This window comes from Hetaerina americana, unplaced genomic scaffold (genome assembly GCF_022747635.1).
Source record: "Hetaerina americana unplaced genomic scaffold, ioHetAmer1.1.p SCAF_11, whole genome shotgun sequence".
Taxonomy (NCBI): Eukaryota; Metazoa; Arthropoda; class Insecta; order Odonata; family Calopterygidae; genus Hetaerina; species Hetaerina americana.
In genome coordinates, this window is record NW_027286181.1 from 44873712 (window position 1) to 44888585 (window position 14874).

At 37.3% G+C, this 14874-nt stretch overlaps 2 protein-coding genes across 4 annotated transcripts; one reads left to right on the forward strand and one right to left on the reverse strand.

Annotated features, from left to right (window-relative positions):
• Positions 1 to 24: 24 nt before the first annotated feature.
• LOC139701056 (mitochondrial import inner membrane translocase subunit Tim13) lies at positions 25 to 1437 on the forward strand. 3 transcript variants are annotated; one of them, XR_011703920.1, is made up of 4 exons: positions 25 to 207; positions 298 to 366; positions 450 to 624; positions 732 to 1437. XR_011703920.1 is itself a non-coding variant. In XM_071599630.1 (3 exons), the coding sequence occupies exons 1-3, from the start codon at positions 106 to 108 to the stop codon at positions 546 to 548; spliced, it is 270 nt and encodes an 89-aa protein (XP_071455731.1). In that variant the 5' UTR covers positions 25 to 105; the 3' UTR covers positions 549 to 1437. The 3 variants fall into 3 exon arrangements, 1 of the variants encoding a protein (XP_071455731.1); XR_011703919.1 differs by having other exon boundaries at positions 735 to 1437; XM_071599630.1 differs by having other exon boundaries at positions 450 to 1437.
• LOC139701052 (centrosomal protein 43-like) lies at positions 703 to 14862 on the reverse strand. The gene is made up of 6 exons (XM_071599627.1): positions 14602 to 14862; positions 14481 to 14534; positions 13730 to 13987; positions 12668 to 13046; positions 5388 to 5563; positions 703 to 968 (listed from the first exon to the last, which is right to left on the reverse strand). The coding sequence occupies exons 1-6, from the start codon at positions 14692 to 14694 to the stop codon at positions 864 to 866; spliced, it is 1065 nt and encodes a 354-aa protein (XP_071455728.1). The 5' UTR covers positions 14695 to 14862; the 3' UTR covers positions 703 to 863.
• Positions 14863 to 14874: the final 12 nt, after the last annotated feature.

Below are 14874 nucleotides of genomic sequence, written 5' to 3' on the forward strand. Positions count from 1 at the left end.
GCATGTTACTGCACTCGTCAACTGTTTCCTCACATGTGTTTCGTCGGGTGACTGCTAGAACGATTAGCACTCATTGTTAAAAAACATTTAATAAAGTAAGTTAAGATGGATTCACTATCTGGAGGACTCAGTGGAGCCCAAAAAGATGAGTTGATGGATCAATTAAAACAGCAAATTGCAGTTGCAAATGCACAAGAATTGTTAACGGTACGGCGGACTGAGATACGTTCAGCACCGGTTACGGCCTATTATTTTCATTTAACGATTTTTTTAATCAATTTTTAACATTCTTTACAGAAAATGACGGAAAAATGTTTTAAAAAGTGTATATCTAAGCCGGGATCTTCCTTGGATAGCTCTGAACAGGTAGCATTATTAACAATATTGCATTCAGTGAAAAAAAGTGTCCCTGTTTGATACCCTAGATTAATGTGTGCTGTACTTTCCAGAAATGCATCGCGATGTGTATGGATCGGTACATAGACTCATGGAACTTAGTTTCTAGAGTATATGGCAATAGAATACAGCGGGAAAGGCAGAGAATGTAGTAGTGATAGTGATAATGCCAGATAATTTAGACATAGGATGTTATAGCGACGATGGGTCAGAGCCGTGAATTATCAGGTGATTTTCAATGAACTGCTATTCCATTAACTGTGTTGTCATGTGGGTGAATACTGTTATTTTTTTAATGATTGCCCGTTAATGTTTTGAATATTTATTGCCTCGAGGAGATGGACATTTCATCGGAGGAATTAAATCCAAGACTTGTGGAGCCTGAATTATTTACGACAATATCAGTACACTTTCATTATTAAAGCATTGAACATCACAACTCGTGCAGATTATTGAACGCTATATTTTCAAGATTCATTTCCATCAGCCTTCTTGCTATTTTGTAATTCTTCCATGTAATCAGCTACTCCAGTTGCATTGGATATGGTTGCATCAGCTGTTGTGTCTTCTCCCTAAAAGTTAAATAATACATAGCAAGTTAGAAGAATAAGAAATACGCAAGTGATAGACAATAATGCATTTTATCATAGAATACTGAAGTTAGTAAAGGTATCACCCATGTACAAACATATTGTGTGTGTGTCACGTCAGGAAGTCAAAAACTTGGCATGGTACTAATGTATAGCACCTGATGGTAAGTTCACGATGAAAATTTAATTACCTGCTGAAGTGCACGTTGATCATCACCTGCTTCAATTTTACGAGTTTTGCATTTTTTGTCATCTTAGTCGTAAAAAACCAAACAAATATTGTGAAATTAATTACCAAAAAATAACCACAATGAACAACCAAATATATAACTGGAGTGTAAAAAAAGGTGTTGAAAGTGTACTAAGTATGAATGACAATACATCCATAAGTAAAGATGTTGATGTATTGAAGTCGGTGTAACATAAATTAAAACAGTTTAAATCTTGATTATAGATTTCCTTTTATTGCTAGGTAGATTATTAATATTTTTAAGCTAATTACAAACAGCCCCAACATGTAACTAATGAGGTTATATTTGGACTGCTGGCGCTTCATTCAGCACATAAATATTCTTCCAATATAATCTATCAAGTGAGTACAGATTCAATTTATAACACTGGAAATTTTCTGGAACCATAACTAATAACATTTCTACATGCTATATAATCCTCTATATAACTCAATTCTTTGTACTGAGTGAAAAGGTACTTATGTGTAGGATAACCTGTCTTCTGACTGAAGAAAATCGATAAGGCCACCTTGTCAGCTCAACTAAACCATAACATAAATCACCTCAAAGTATGGCAAAACTTGTGCTTCACCAAATTTAACTCCTAGTTTTATTTGACTTCATAGTTTATCCACAAACTGTTGATCAATTTCTTCCACTTTCAAAGCCTGCCACACAAGGCTTAACACCTAAAATCAATTCATCAGTCAATCAATTCATCATATCAATCAGTATGTCATTCTTCAAGACAAAATATGCATGGCTCTTCATGCATAAAGATATTTTTAATATCCAAAAACTCTTTCATAGTCTTAGCAAAATTGTTGGAGAAAAAATACTACCTTGATCAAAAAGTTCCCGGAATAACCACCGTGTGGCGCTCCCATCGTTCCGATTTGAGTTCTGTTTTTTTTGTTAAATTGGTACATCTGTTGTTGATATTCCCTTTAAATCTTAGTGTCATAACTTGACATTTGCAAAAGTTACGTAGCCAAGAGTACATCTATCTCTGTGTGTGTTGGCGATTTTTTACAATTGCAGAAATGGATTTAAATTTGCAACAACGAACTTGTATTAAATTTTGCGTAAAAAACGGATTTAGTGGCGCACGGACGTTGGAAATGTTGGAAAAGTGTTTCGGCAACGATTCTCTAAAAAAAACGGTCGTTTACCAGTGGCACGAGCGGTTCAGAAGTGGTCGTGAGTCAATCGAAGATGATGAACGCAGTGGCAGACCATCGACATCGAAAGTCGGTGAAAAAATTGATAAAGTAAAAGAAATGTTGGTCAATAACCGCAAATTAACCATCAGAGAAATAGCGGAGGACTTGAACATTGCCTATGGATCCGCCCAAGACATTGTGGTTAATGATTTGGGTTTCCGTCGTGTAGCAGCAAAGTTGGTGCCAAAAGACCTCAATTTCATGCAAAAAAGAGACCGTGTTGACGTCGCAAAAGACATGATTTGCGAGGCTGAATCCGATCCCACATTCATCAAAAGGATCATTACTGGAGACGAGACGTGGGTTTATGAGTACGACACACAATCCAGACATCAGGCAAGTGAATGGCGTTCACCAAATGAGCCGAGACCAAAAAAACCACGTCGTTTTCAGTCAAAAAAGAAGGCAATGCTGACGGTTTTCATGGATTACAACGGTGTAGTGCATCATGAATTTTTGCCAGAAGGCCAGACAGTAAACAAAGAGTATTATTTGGGCGTTATGAGACGTTTGCGTGAAGCAATTCGCCGAAAGAGACCAGAAATGTGGGCAGAAAACTCGTGGATTTTGCACCATGATAACGCACCGTCGCACAGTGCTATCATTATTCGTAATTTTTTGACGAAAAATGCAACAAATACCATCCAACAGCCACCGAATTCACCTGATTTGGCTCCCTGTGACTTCTTTCTGTTCAATCGAGTTAAAAAACCATTACGGGGAACGCGTTTTAGCAGCCGAGAGGAAGTAATGGAAAAATCGCAGGAAGCACTGATGGACATACCGAAAACCGAATATAAAAAATGTTTCGAGGATTGGATCAAGCGCTGGCATAAGTGTGTTGCAGTCGATGGGGATTACTTTGAAGGGGACAATATAGATTTAGATGAATAAACTTGTATTTTTAATTTTCTGAATAAATTCCGGGAAATTTTTGATCAAGGTAGTATGATCAAAATGAACAATTTTCAATGAAAGTGAAGAATCTGGCACACTTTCATTTCAATGATTGCTTTAGAATATGATTGTTTTGTACATATATTCAAAACGTAGTGATCTGGCAGCCATTTTTCAAAAAATATTATTGAGAAAAATGTTAATAAATGAAAATAAGGAATAAAAATGTTATTTTTATTCTCAAGTATGAAAGAAAACATTTTCGGACTCTTTTCCTTATTTGAAAATAAATAGTGACAGCTGGGGGACATTGAGATAGGAGATACATTGAGTAAGGAGGATAAATAAATCAATCTTTATCCTCAAAAAGGGTTGTTAAGAAATTATATAAACAATCTTTGGGAAAAATGACATTTCAAGGACCTCTGGAAACCACTTGCATATTTAAGATTGATCTACTAGTATAAGTGACGGAAGGCAGACTGATTAGAAAGTGAGATACATTTTTTTTTTAGTTAGGGAGTCCACATTGTATGATTGGCTTTAAAAACTGATGTTTAAAATGACACTCTTAATTTGATAGGCTATTGAATATAATCCAAGGGTGCTGGAAGAACAATATTTGGCGAGGTTAATTAACAGAGATGAAAGACTGAACCCAAGTTTCATCAAAATCTGAGATTAAAAAACTATTCTTTTTCGTTGAAGTGACAAAGAAATATCCAAGAGACAACATTGTTGCAGTGTAATGCAGAATTAGCAGATGACTACATTAACAGTTACCGTTGTGGCATCTCTTGGCAGTTTCTTAAAATTTAACAACAGATTCCCACAAAATATTGTGGGCAAATGGAAAAAGCAAAGGATTGATTAACCATAACTTTTATTTGGTTGCATATCAGAAGGGTAGTACTAATAAAATGGGCTAACCTATTTCATTTCATACAAGACTTCATCGTTGATTTTCATGACATGCATCTGGATCGGAAACTAATAGTGAATAAAATATTGCAATCAACCATAAATTACTTTTTGAAAGTTTTAGTTATTTTATATACTTCTACTTAGTTATGCAAAATGCCATTATTATAATACTAAATTACTCTCAAAATTTTAAGTTCTTTGGGAGATTTCCTTCCTTAACCCCAGTTTCACATTTTTATAACTGAAAAGATACATTCATACATGTAGTTAGATTTGTATTAATGTAATACCACACTAGCTTAGCATTCTTTCACTATCTACCAAAAGAGATTTTCCATTTTAGAGTAGACCATTTCAACCACATGATTGCCCGAAAAATTTTACTTAAGGCCGCATGCCTAGATAATAAACAGTAAATAAAAATCAATATCTTCTTTCCTTCCATTGATTGGAAGAAAAAACAAGCATTTTAAGAGAATATTCTATTGCAGCCCTTTGTAGGCACCCTACCCAAAATTATCCACTGCCCAAAAATTTCCATACAATAACATTTTTGTTTTCACCCATGATAATGTTTGCATAGTTTCTGTCACTTCATTTCAACAAATATAATTTATAAAAAATTAGCTCTTTCCGAATTTTTGCTCTCAAAGATGGAAGATAAAATAAGGAGAGTCCAAGGAAAGTAATTTGACCAGGCTCCCAGCTGAATAATTCAGATAATTTAATTTTGCTTCTCGGGCTGCTTCCTATGAGTATGTTTTGATACAGTTATAGCATAAACATCAAATACTGCTGATAGTAATGCATTATTGTGGATCTGATCATGAACCAGTAAAGAAGCAGTTAAATTAATGTGACAGAGGATAGCAATTTAGTAGAACAGGGTGGATTTGGATATGAAGGCAACACAAGTAATTCAGATTCTGACACTACAATTACTAAGTTTTCATTCCAAATGGACAAAATTAATACTAGGATATGGCAGTATGTAACATGAACAATGGATTCCAGGTCTAACTTTTATGGGACATTTTCTCACTACTAACAATGTTTATTATGTCGACAAGTTTAAGCCTAAATAATCTAATGCTAACAACTTAGGGTTAATTGATTTAACAACTGACCGCAGAAACATTGCTGCTCAGAAGCTCATCAACAGCAGATGGTATCTCTTCTTCAATTTCTTCCGAAACACTGGCAGCAGGAGGGCTAACTGGGCCTTTAGCTTCCACATTCTCTCCATTCCCTTCATTAACGCTCGTGTATGACTGAAATTCTTCTTCATAAGCCCCTAATGAATCTAAAGAAAGGGATTAATAAGGTTGAGGATAAAAATTGGCAGCTCTCACTTCATTGAAATCAACCCAATTCACAAATCAATTTTAGAATTCATTCTAGGTTTGAACTCTCAGCTCTTCTTACACAGAATATATTAAATAAAGTTGTACATATGATTCATCAATTATAAAACTTAACTGCCTACATTTGGGGACTTGAGGTATTCCCCACAGAAGTTCATTTGTGATATATTGACCAGTAATGATATTACTATTGGTATTATACCTTTTAAGGTAGGTTTTGGATAGAGAGGCTGGAAAAAGATGCAACAAAACCTTAACTGGCATCTCCAAACCGAACACAATGAGACATCTGTCTCTAAAATAACTTGACTATCCTATTCCTACCCCTTCTGCATTTGCCTAACGTCCTCTCTTCTATCACAGTATTCAAGATCACATTGTCAATTAAAATACTCCACATTCATCTTTACTGCCTCCATTGGAATTCTCTCAACAACCTAACCCCAGCATGCCTAGCACTTCATTTGTTATCCTGTCCATGTAATCTTTTCTGTCTTCCTCCACACCCGCATTTCCAAAACCTACAATCTACACTTATCATCTAGCTTCGAGCAACCATTTTTCTGCATAGCACGAAACCATGTTACATAACAAGGTCTTCGCAAGTCATTTCTTAGCATGCTTATTCCACATCCCTGTCATCAATTCTCTCCTCATAAAAGCTTCTTTGCCTAATGAAAGTCCTCCTCTTTTGTTCCTTATACTCCATTTTGGTCCAAAACACCCGAGATGGGTAAACTGGTCTACGAGGCCCTAATTCATGACTTATTTTAATGTTTACAATAGCTTCCCTCTTTCTCAAAAACATCATAACCTTTGTTTTGTACATATTGATCTTCATCCCAAAATGCCATCATTTTTGCAATGTTTTCTAATGTGTTCAACAATACTTGGAACCCCTTGTCTGACTACCTAACTTAAGTTTGATCATCCACAAACCTAACTGATTTTATGAACTTATCACCAGCTTTCATTCCTATCTCCAGATCTTCCCATGCCTCTTTAACCATTTTCTCAAAATTTATGTTAGAAAGTCAGGGTTAAATGGGCACCCCTGTCTCTATCCCGTCTTCCTAACACTGCCCATCCAGATTCTTCATTCACCACTCACCCTTAAACAGCCGGAGACATGCACATCAAAAAAGAAGTTCCTGAAAAATTTGAACCATAGAGTTATAGGAAAGTATTTAATTGATAGATTACCACAGTAGTCATTAGGATGTTCAAATTAAGAATTCTGAGGGCTCGTCCTTGCAGAGCTAAGACATTAAAATTCATCCTTTCGACACATATTCGCTATATTGTAAGGGGATCACTCAATGCAGAGTAAATACTTATGACTAATAGTCTCGGAACAGTATGCCACAGTCGATATAACACAGCAACAGCAGGCATTACTTTATATTTAATGTTGCAAACATGGTTTTCCCATTACAACTTAGTATTACAGTGACAGCTTTCCATTAATTTCTGATATCAGTCGATTTTTTCAGTAAAAGAGATATTTTTTCACTTCCTATTGAAACAGGTGACGGCTTGGCAATGGCTAGCATATTTATATTGCTTTGTTAGTAAGAATGAATGATAAAGACTTAATTTAACTAAAGCAGATAAATTTTGTTTCTCCTTAATTAAATCACTGCTGACCAATGGATGGATACTGATTTCCCTTTTTCTTTGATATCCTAGTTGTAGCAGATGGGAGGCTAGATTTGATTTACTTTTCAACATCCTTATATATTTTGTCAGCATTCTAAAACAATATGACTTTAATATATTAAATGAACCCTCCCCGGACTACAACCTTGACGTGGTGGAAGGGCTTGTGCGTTCCGATGACCCCTAGAGCTGTGCTGGCGGGAGTAATAATTATTGCTCCTGGTAGGGTCACCCATGCCAGATAGGTCGAAGGTTAGGAGCCAGACGAAAGGTAGTCCACGCAGCGTCTGTTCCTCAGTGAGGCGGCTGCAATGGCGTCTGACCCCAGTGGGGCGGCCAGTAAGTGATGGTGTCACGTTAAAAACACCATTGAGGAAGGCAATGGGAAACCACCTCAATTATCATTCCCTAGAAAAATATGATGGACAATAGAGATATTTTGAGTCCTGGCAACCACGGGGCTCGGCCCAATCGGCTGTGTGTCGTGCCCGGCAGCGGGGGAGGCAAGGCTTCCGCAGTCGTCATCCCACGAAACCCTTGCAAGGCAAAACCAGCAGCAGCAGGACAGAAGACGCAGGAGAAGAAGACAAAATTAGTTAGAATAGGAACGTGGAATGTTAGGACAATGATGAGGACAGGGAAATTGGAGAATGTTAAGCGAGAGATGGAAAGGGGAAATATAGATATTTTGGGTCCATGCGAGGTGAGATGGAAAGATAGCGGGGATTACTGAAGTGATAAGTATAGAATAATATACAGCGGCGGGGACGAGAGGCAACGAGGGGTTGCCATAGTATTAAATAAAGAGGTAGGGAGAAGCGTAGTCAACATAGGGCAGGTAACGGATAGAATACTACTAGTGGAGATAAAAGCAGAGCCGACGAACTTAGTTATTATTCAGGTATACATGCCACCGAGCAACCATAAGGAAGAAGAGTTCGATAGGATATACGATCAGTTAGAGGACATGATCGCGTGTGTTCCTGCGGGGAAACATTTGATAGTGATGGGGGATTGGAATGCGACGGTAGGCGAAGGAAGAGATGGTGATGAGGTGGGCAACTACGGTTTAGGCACGAGGAATGACCGAGGGGAGAAAGCAGTTGAGTTCTGCAGGAGACAGGGGTTAGTCATCACCGACACTTGGTTTAGACACCACAAAAGACGCAGGTATACATGGAAAATGCCAGGTGACTCAGGAAGATATCAGCTAGATTATATCCTGGTTAGACACAGGTTTAGGAACAGTGTGATAAATTCGCACAGCTTCCCGGGAGCGGATGCGGACTCAGACCACAATTTAGTTGTTATGAAATGTAGCGTACGTTTCAAAAAGATAAGGCAGGGGCGGCGAGTTAGAAAATGGAATGTAGAAGCATTAAATGGGTTGAAAAGGAATGAATACAAACAGGCGGTAGAGAAAATCATGGAGGATGGTAAAGGGCTTATAACTATCGAAGAAAAATGGGAAATGATCAAAAAAGGGTTGTCTAAAGCCGCAAAAGACACTATTGGAACCGTTAACGCTAGAAGGACTAGGAAACCATGGATCACGGATGAGATGATTACAAAGATGGATGAGCGGCGAAAATGGAAGAATATAAATACAGAATTAGGCAAAATGAAGTACAAAGAATTGAACAATAAATTGAGGCGGGCAACAAATAAGGCAAAAGATGCATGGTGGAAGACGCAGTGCGAGGATATGGAAAGTCTCCAGAGGAAGGGTGAAATCGGTGCGCTGTACAGCAAAGTTAAATCGTTATCGGGAAGTAAGAAAGGAAGAGCTATGCTAACAGTTAGAGATAAGGCGGGTAAGGTAATAGTTGACGCAGGAAAGATCCAAGAGAGATGGAAGGAGTATATAGAAGAACTGTATAGTAAAGAACTCAGACCAACAAAGTTAGACATTGAAAAAGAAAATGACGTAGAGGAAGACAGCTTAGGTCCAGGCATACTAGACAATGAGATAGAAAGGGCATTAAGGGAGATGAAACTAAATAAGGCCGTGGGGGTAGATAACATTCCCGTGGAACTTTTAAAATGCTTAGGAAAATGTGGGAGGAAGAGGCTATATGGGCTGATCCGTAGCATTTATGAGGAGGGAATCTGGCCGGAAGACTTTGTGAGAACAGTTTTAGTTCCGATTCCGAAAAAGGTCAAGGCCACGTCATGTGAGGACTATAGGACAATTAGTTTGATATCCGCCGCAGCTAAAGTTGTTCTCAGGATCATAAACAAAAGGATAGAGAGTAGGGCAAATGATTACTTAGGGGATGATCAGTTTGGGTTTAGGAAGGGGAGAGGTACGCGTGATGCCATTGCAGTAATGAGATTATTAATCGAGAGGAATATAGAACGCAACCAGGAGGTATTTGCCTGTTTCGCAGATTTCGAAAAAGCGTTTGATAGAGTGAATTGGGAAAAACTAATGAGTATATTGCAGAAAATAGGAATAGATTGGAGGGAAAGGAGGCTAATCCGCAACCTGTACATGTCTCAAGACTGCTCAGGTGCGGGTGGGAAACGGGGAGTCAGGATGGGCAGTGTTAGGAAGAGGTGTAAGGCAGGGTTGCCCATTATCACCGTTGCTGTTCAACCTGTATACAGAGGAAATGATTAAAGAGGCATGGGAAGAACTGGAGGTAGGAATGAAGGTGCGCGGGGCATTCGTAAAATCAGTTAGGTTTGCTGATGACCAAGCTTTAGTTTGTCAGTCAGCCAAGGGGCTGCAAGCATTGCTGAGTGAATTGGAAATTCAGTGCGACAGGTATGGGATGAGAATCAACATTAATAAAACAAAGGTTATGCGATTTTCTAGAAAGAAAAAGGGCAAGCTTAACATTAAAATAGGAGGGCAAAAACTAGAGCAGGTAGAACAGTTTACGTATCTCGGTAGTGTTTTGAACCAACACGGTCAAAGTAGTAGGGACGTAAGGAGAAGAATTGCGCTAGGCAAAGAGGCTTTCACGAGGAGGAGGGAGTTGATGACAGGGACTTTGAGTAAGGATGTTAAGAAAAGACTCGTAAAAACTTTGATATGGAGCGTAGCTATGTACAGCGCGGAAACGTGGTCATTGAAGCAGGAGGATAGACGTAGACTGGAGGCTTTTGAAATGTGGGTGTGGAGAAGAATGGAGAAGGTGAAATGGACAGAGAAGAAAACAAATGAGGAAGTACTTGGTATGGTGAGCAAAGAGAGGGGTTTGTTGGGAGCAATCCTATGGAGGCAGGAAAAGTGGATGAAGGGGGTGTTGACCGGCAGTGGGATGTTGAAGACTGTGATAGAGGGTAGAATGTTGGGCAAAAGAGGAAAGGGAAGGAACAGGATAGGGATGTTGGACTGGATGAAGGGCGGAAGAAAGTACTCAGAGATGAAGAGGGACCTGGTGTAGAGTAGAATTTAGGGTTGTGTTTTGTTAGTAGTCACAAAATATTTGTTTGGTAGTTGTGTCCATCGAAAAACCTACCTTAACCGGTAGATTACCTTAAAAAAAAAAATATATTAAATGAAGCCAAATGTTTTGTAGGTATTCTTCACAGTAGCACTAGTCACTGCGCTAGACAAAAGGAATGTTATGTCAAAAATTATGATTACTTGAATAATTTAATATTGGAAATATTATACTTACAACTCAGTTCATTTATACGAATGCGATCAGTTAAGATGCCAAAGCTATTCAGAAAACTAATAAGAAGATTATTATAGTAGGTAATAGCTTTTGAGTTTATCTAGAGTTTCTTTATTAAAATGTGAAGTAGTTAACAATTCCACATTAAAGTCAAATGATTTCTTTTTACTACTCAAATTAAAGTAATACTCTAATAGGAAAGGACAAAATATTTTCAGACACTATTCATGTCAGAAATAAAACAAGAGTTTTTCCTTTCACAAATAAAATTGTAATCCCTGGGTATCAACATAAGGGAGGACGTGGAGAGATAGGGAGCAAGTGGGTAGTTAGATTGGGCCATCTTGGTGACAGCCAATTTGGTGCATGCAATTTGGCATGAAAAGCAAAGCATTTACAGTTAATTTGCAGCATAGAAGCACCTTGACTTGAGCCTTCTCCACACACGCAATCATGACACAGACCTGTATAAGACGTTTTGTTTGAAAGACTGAGAATCATCGTGTATTCCTTTAATTCTATATACTCCATTGTAATTTAAAATCATTTCAGTGCTGTCAAAATTGCAGGCTGCATATTTTGTAAATATCACAAATACCATTTACTTTTTGGCTCGAAAAAGTCTAAAAGCCTGATTGTAATAATGATTTGGTGCTTTTCTGGTGAATACTCCGGATGAAGATGCATTGGGTTCTCCACCCAGTCAGGCACGGAATTTCTCACCAAGTGGAAAACCCGAATAACCAGCACCATTGTAAGTTAATTATTCAATATATTCATAAGCATACCAACAACAAGAAATATTCAGATTTGAAGCATTTACTCAGAAGTATGGAAACTGATCACTTATAATTTTTGGGAATTAATAAGTGTCAACACCAATGCAATGATGGAAATGAATTCTTTCTCACAACAAGATTTCTTTTGGCAGAGCTGTCAAATTACATATTTGGATAATTATTACATGGTTATGAAACGTTGGGATAGACTTTCCTAAATAACATCGTACAAGAAAACCAATTAATAAGTGGCAATGCTGGAAAATGGCTGTATATTTGTGGTTTTACAATGCTTACTGCTACACACATCTACCATGTCACATGATGCTATGCATTGAAATTTACATTGGCATCATCAAAATAGACCATTGAGGTGAAAATGGCCTTGGTTTATGGCCAAATGGGAATAAGATGAGGTAGACAGTCTGGCCAATCGTTCAAAATTACTGGGCAAAGACAAATGTTCCACCTACTCTTAAGTATCGAAGGTGGGCACATTCACACGATGGGTAGACTACAGGTTGGCTGTAGAACTTATTCAACCCTCAGTGGTGATAAATGTTCAACCTGATTAACAATTGAAATTAGAACCCATTCAATATCCATACTTCCACCGTTATACCAAGTCATTCCACTGTTCTTGGTAGTTTCTAAATAAGGCACAGAATAAGTCTTCAGCCTTGCCAGTAAAAATACATCTTTAAATATTCTGCTCACAATAAAGATTGTACATTCATATGATTTGTACGTCTACGTGTCAAAATCTTCAAATAATATAGCCTGAGTTGAACAAAATTCCAAATTTTAAACACCATAGCACATAGTCTGGCATGAAATGTTCACCTTCTTCAAGTTGGCCATCTTAGCTCTTAAACCTCTTAGGATGTCTCCCGCTCACCACACACAATGAACTAAATTGCATTTTGAGTGAGTTTCATAACAATAATAGTAATCTAACAAATAAATAACTCACCTGCGTCAAATGCAGTTTTTAACTCCCCTTCATTACGAATGGGTGATGATATGGGCGGGCAATTAGGTTCATTCTTTTGAGAATCATTTTCGGATTCTTGGCTGGAGCGAGTTGAGCCATTGGTCTGTCTTTTTTCTTTCAACTTGTGCCCTTCATTCGAAGAATTTGACGATGAGCCTGATTCATCACTTTTTTCTTCCCGCTGTTTATTTTTTGGCTGAAGGGTAACTTTAATTGTTTCTACACCAGTAACTGAACTTTTATCATGTCTTTTATCACTTTTGTGATCTAATCGCATATTTTCTGAATGTGAATTGGGTATATACTCTAACGAAATGCTGTCATCGTCAGCATAACTTCTGTTATCGGCACGGAAATCCTAAAATAAGAACCACAAAAAAATAAATCAGAAATTAAGATTTTGTAACAACACAGGCGGTTAAAAAATACTGCTTTTCACTACCACAGGCTTCATGAATTTTTATGAATGGATTCCAAATTTTTGTGAACTTGGAACAATTTCGCAAATTGATAACTACGAATGTATGTCAACTGAATAGTACCCAAAATTTGAGCTGCAATTCAAATGCTCATAATATTAAATATATGGCAGGTTTATAAAAACCTTCCACAATTAAAGTACATAAGCCTACTCAATTTATTAGTTCAGGTATTAGAGAATTATAATTGCTATGTATGCAGTTAATCATGTAGAAATTGTGATACGACAAAAATGGTTTGAATAACCATACATCAAGCAAGGGACACCTACACGCTTTGGATAAATGCGGAATGTAGTGCTGAATGAAAGGAATTGAATAGGTACTGAGATGTAATGGGATTGAGAATGCTGTGCCTTTTAAGAAAGGGAAAAGTATTTATTCTTAACATAAATAGCTAAGAGAAGCACAATGAAAACTGGCCACTGTCGGATTAGTTATCGATGAATTTAACGGCAAGTGTTTAAATTTCGGTATTTTTATATGTAAGACATAATTAATACAGGCTGCTGCCATTACAAAGTAGTGGATGATGAAAGAAGGAGTAATTGAACATGTTCACCTCATGAGATGCTAACTGAAGAACATCAGCTAGAACAGGCCCGTTTACATCAGATCTTCTTATTTTAAGATCTTGGCATAGTTTCTCTCTCCCCATGTAATGGTATTCCTTGTCATGATATGTTTCTTGATCAAACACAGATAACGTATAATCAAGGTGAAAATATTCCAAAAATTCTCGTACTAAACAGCTTATAAGTTCTCCTTCCGAAGTGCTGAGAAAATCTTTCAAAGGCTGATTCAAAAATGGTGTTTTGTTCTGAAAAATAAAGAAGTATCGCACATTATGTAAAAATAAAGCACATACATATATTTCACCCACAAAACATAAAAGCAACTTTGTTGATCTAAAAGCAACTGAAGTTCGACTGGCAAGAAATAACCGGAGATACTGAAATAGATAGGTGACTTCTAAATTCTGTGAAAAATAATCTACTTGGGTGTAATCATTTTAACCTATTGTCGGCAATTGGGGAAGATTGTCTATCACATTATGGCCTGGTTTGACTAAACCAAAGTAAACCTCATTGAGTCTCCAACATATAAGAGATTAAACTGCATAAATTCTGACATAAGAAACTTAGGAGAAATAACGATTACATATTCAGGTGACCTTAGTGCAAAACTTTCCAGTTTAGAAGAACCCAAAAGACTAATGTGCTGTAAAATGTCAAAATATGAATAATTATTTTGCACACACTATACACCACATCATAATTCAGACAGAGAGGTTGGCAAAACATGACAATTACCTCGATTGACTCTTGCTCTTCCAATGCCAGGAAAACACTAGCGCGTAGTTCCGCCTGAAAGAAATTCTTTGTATTGAGTGATCTGCATGGAGTGAAATTCAAAGGGAATCATATCAGTTACCTTAATCTTCGCGAGAGCGCCGTTTTTATCCAGTGTTTGAGCTACCAAATCTCGTAACTCTGTAAGACCTTCTTCTGATCTAATCTCAGACATTTTAATAAATATCTTATTGCCAAAAACTGTTTGGATAATTAATGAGAAACACACCGGCGATTAAATTGGAAAAGGCATTTACATTCATCTATCATAATGTAATCATTCTTTTAATTCAATAATACACATATTTGTTTCAATATCCTAACATAATCCTCTTAAACCACCAAGTAACTGAGA

Excerpts from the sequence above, each read along its gene's own strand:
- LOC139701056 (XM_071599630.1), top strand. The coding sequence starts at position 106 with ATGGATTCACTATCTGGAGGACTCAGTGGAGCCCAAAAAGATGAGTTG. Across the intron at positions 208-297 it reads ATGCACAAGAATTGTTAACG|AAAATGACGGAAAAATGTTT; the intron begins GTACGGCGGACT and ends CATTCTTTACAG. Across the intron at positions 367-449 it reads CCTTGGATAGCTCTGAACAG|AAATGCATCGCGATGTGTAT; the intron begins GTAGCATTATTA and ends TGTACTTTCCAG.
- LOC139701052 (XM_071599627.1), bottom strand. The coding sequence starts at position 14,694 with ATGTCTGAGATTAGATCAGAAGAAGGTCTTACAGAGTTACGAGATTTG. Across the intron at positions 14,535-14,601 it reads GCGCTCTCGCGAAGATTAAG|GCGGAACTACGCGCTAGTGT; the intron begins GTAACTGATATG and ends AATTTCTTTCAG. Across the intron at positions 13,047-13,729 it reads TTCAGTTAGCATCTCATGAG|GATTTCCGTGCCGATAACAG; the intron begins GTGAACATGTTC and ends TTCTTATTTTAG.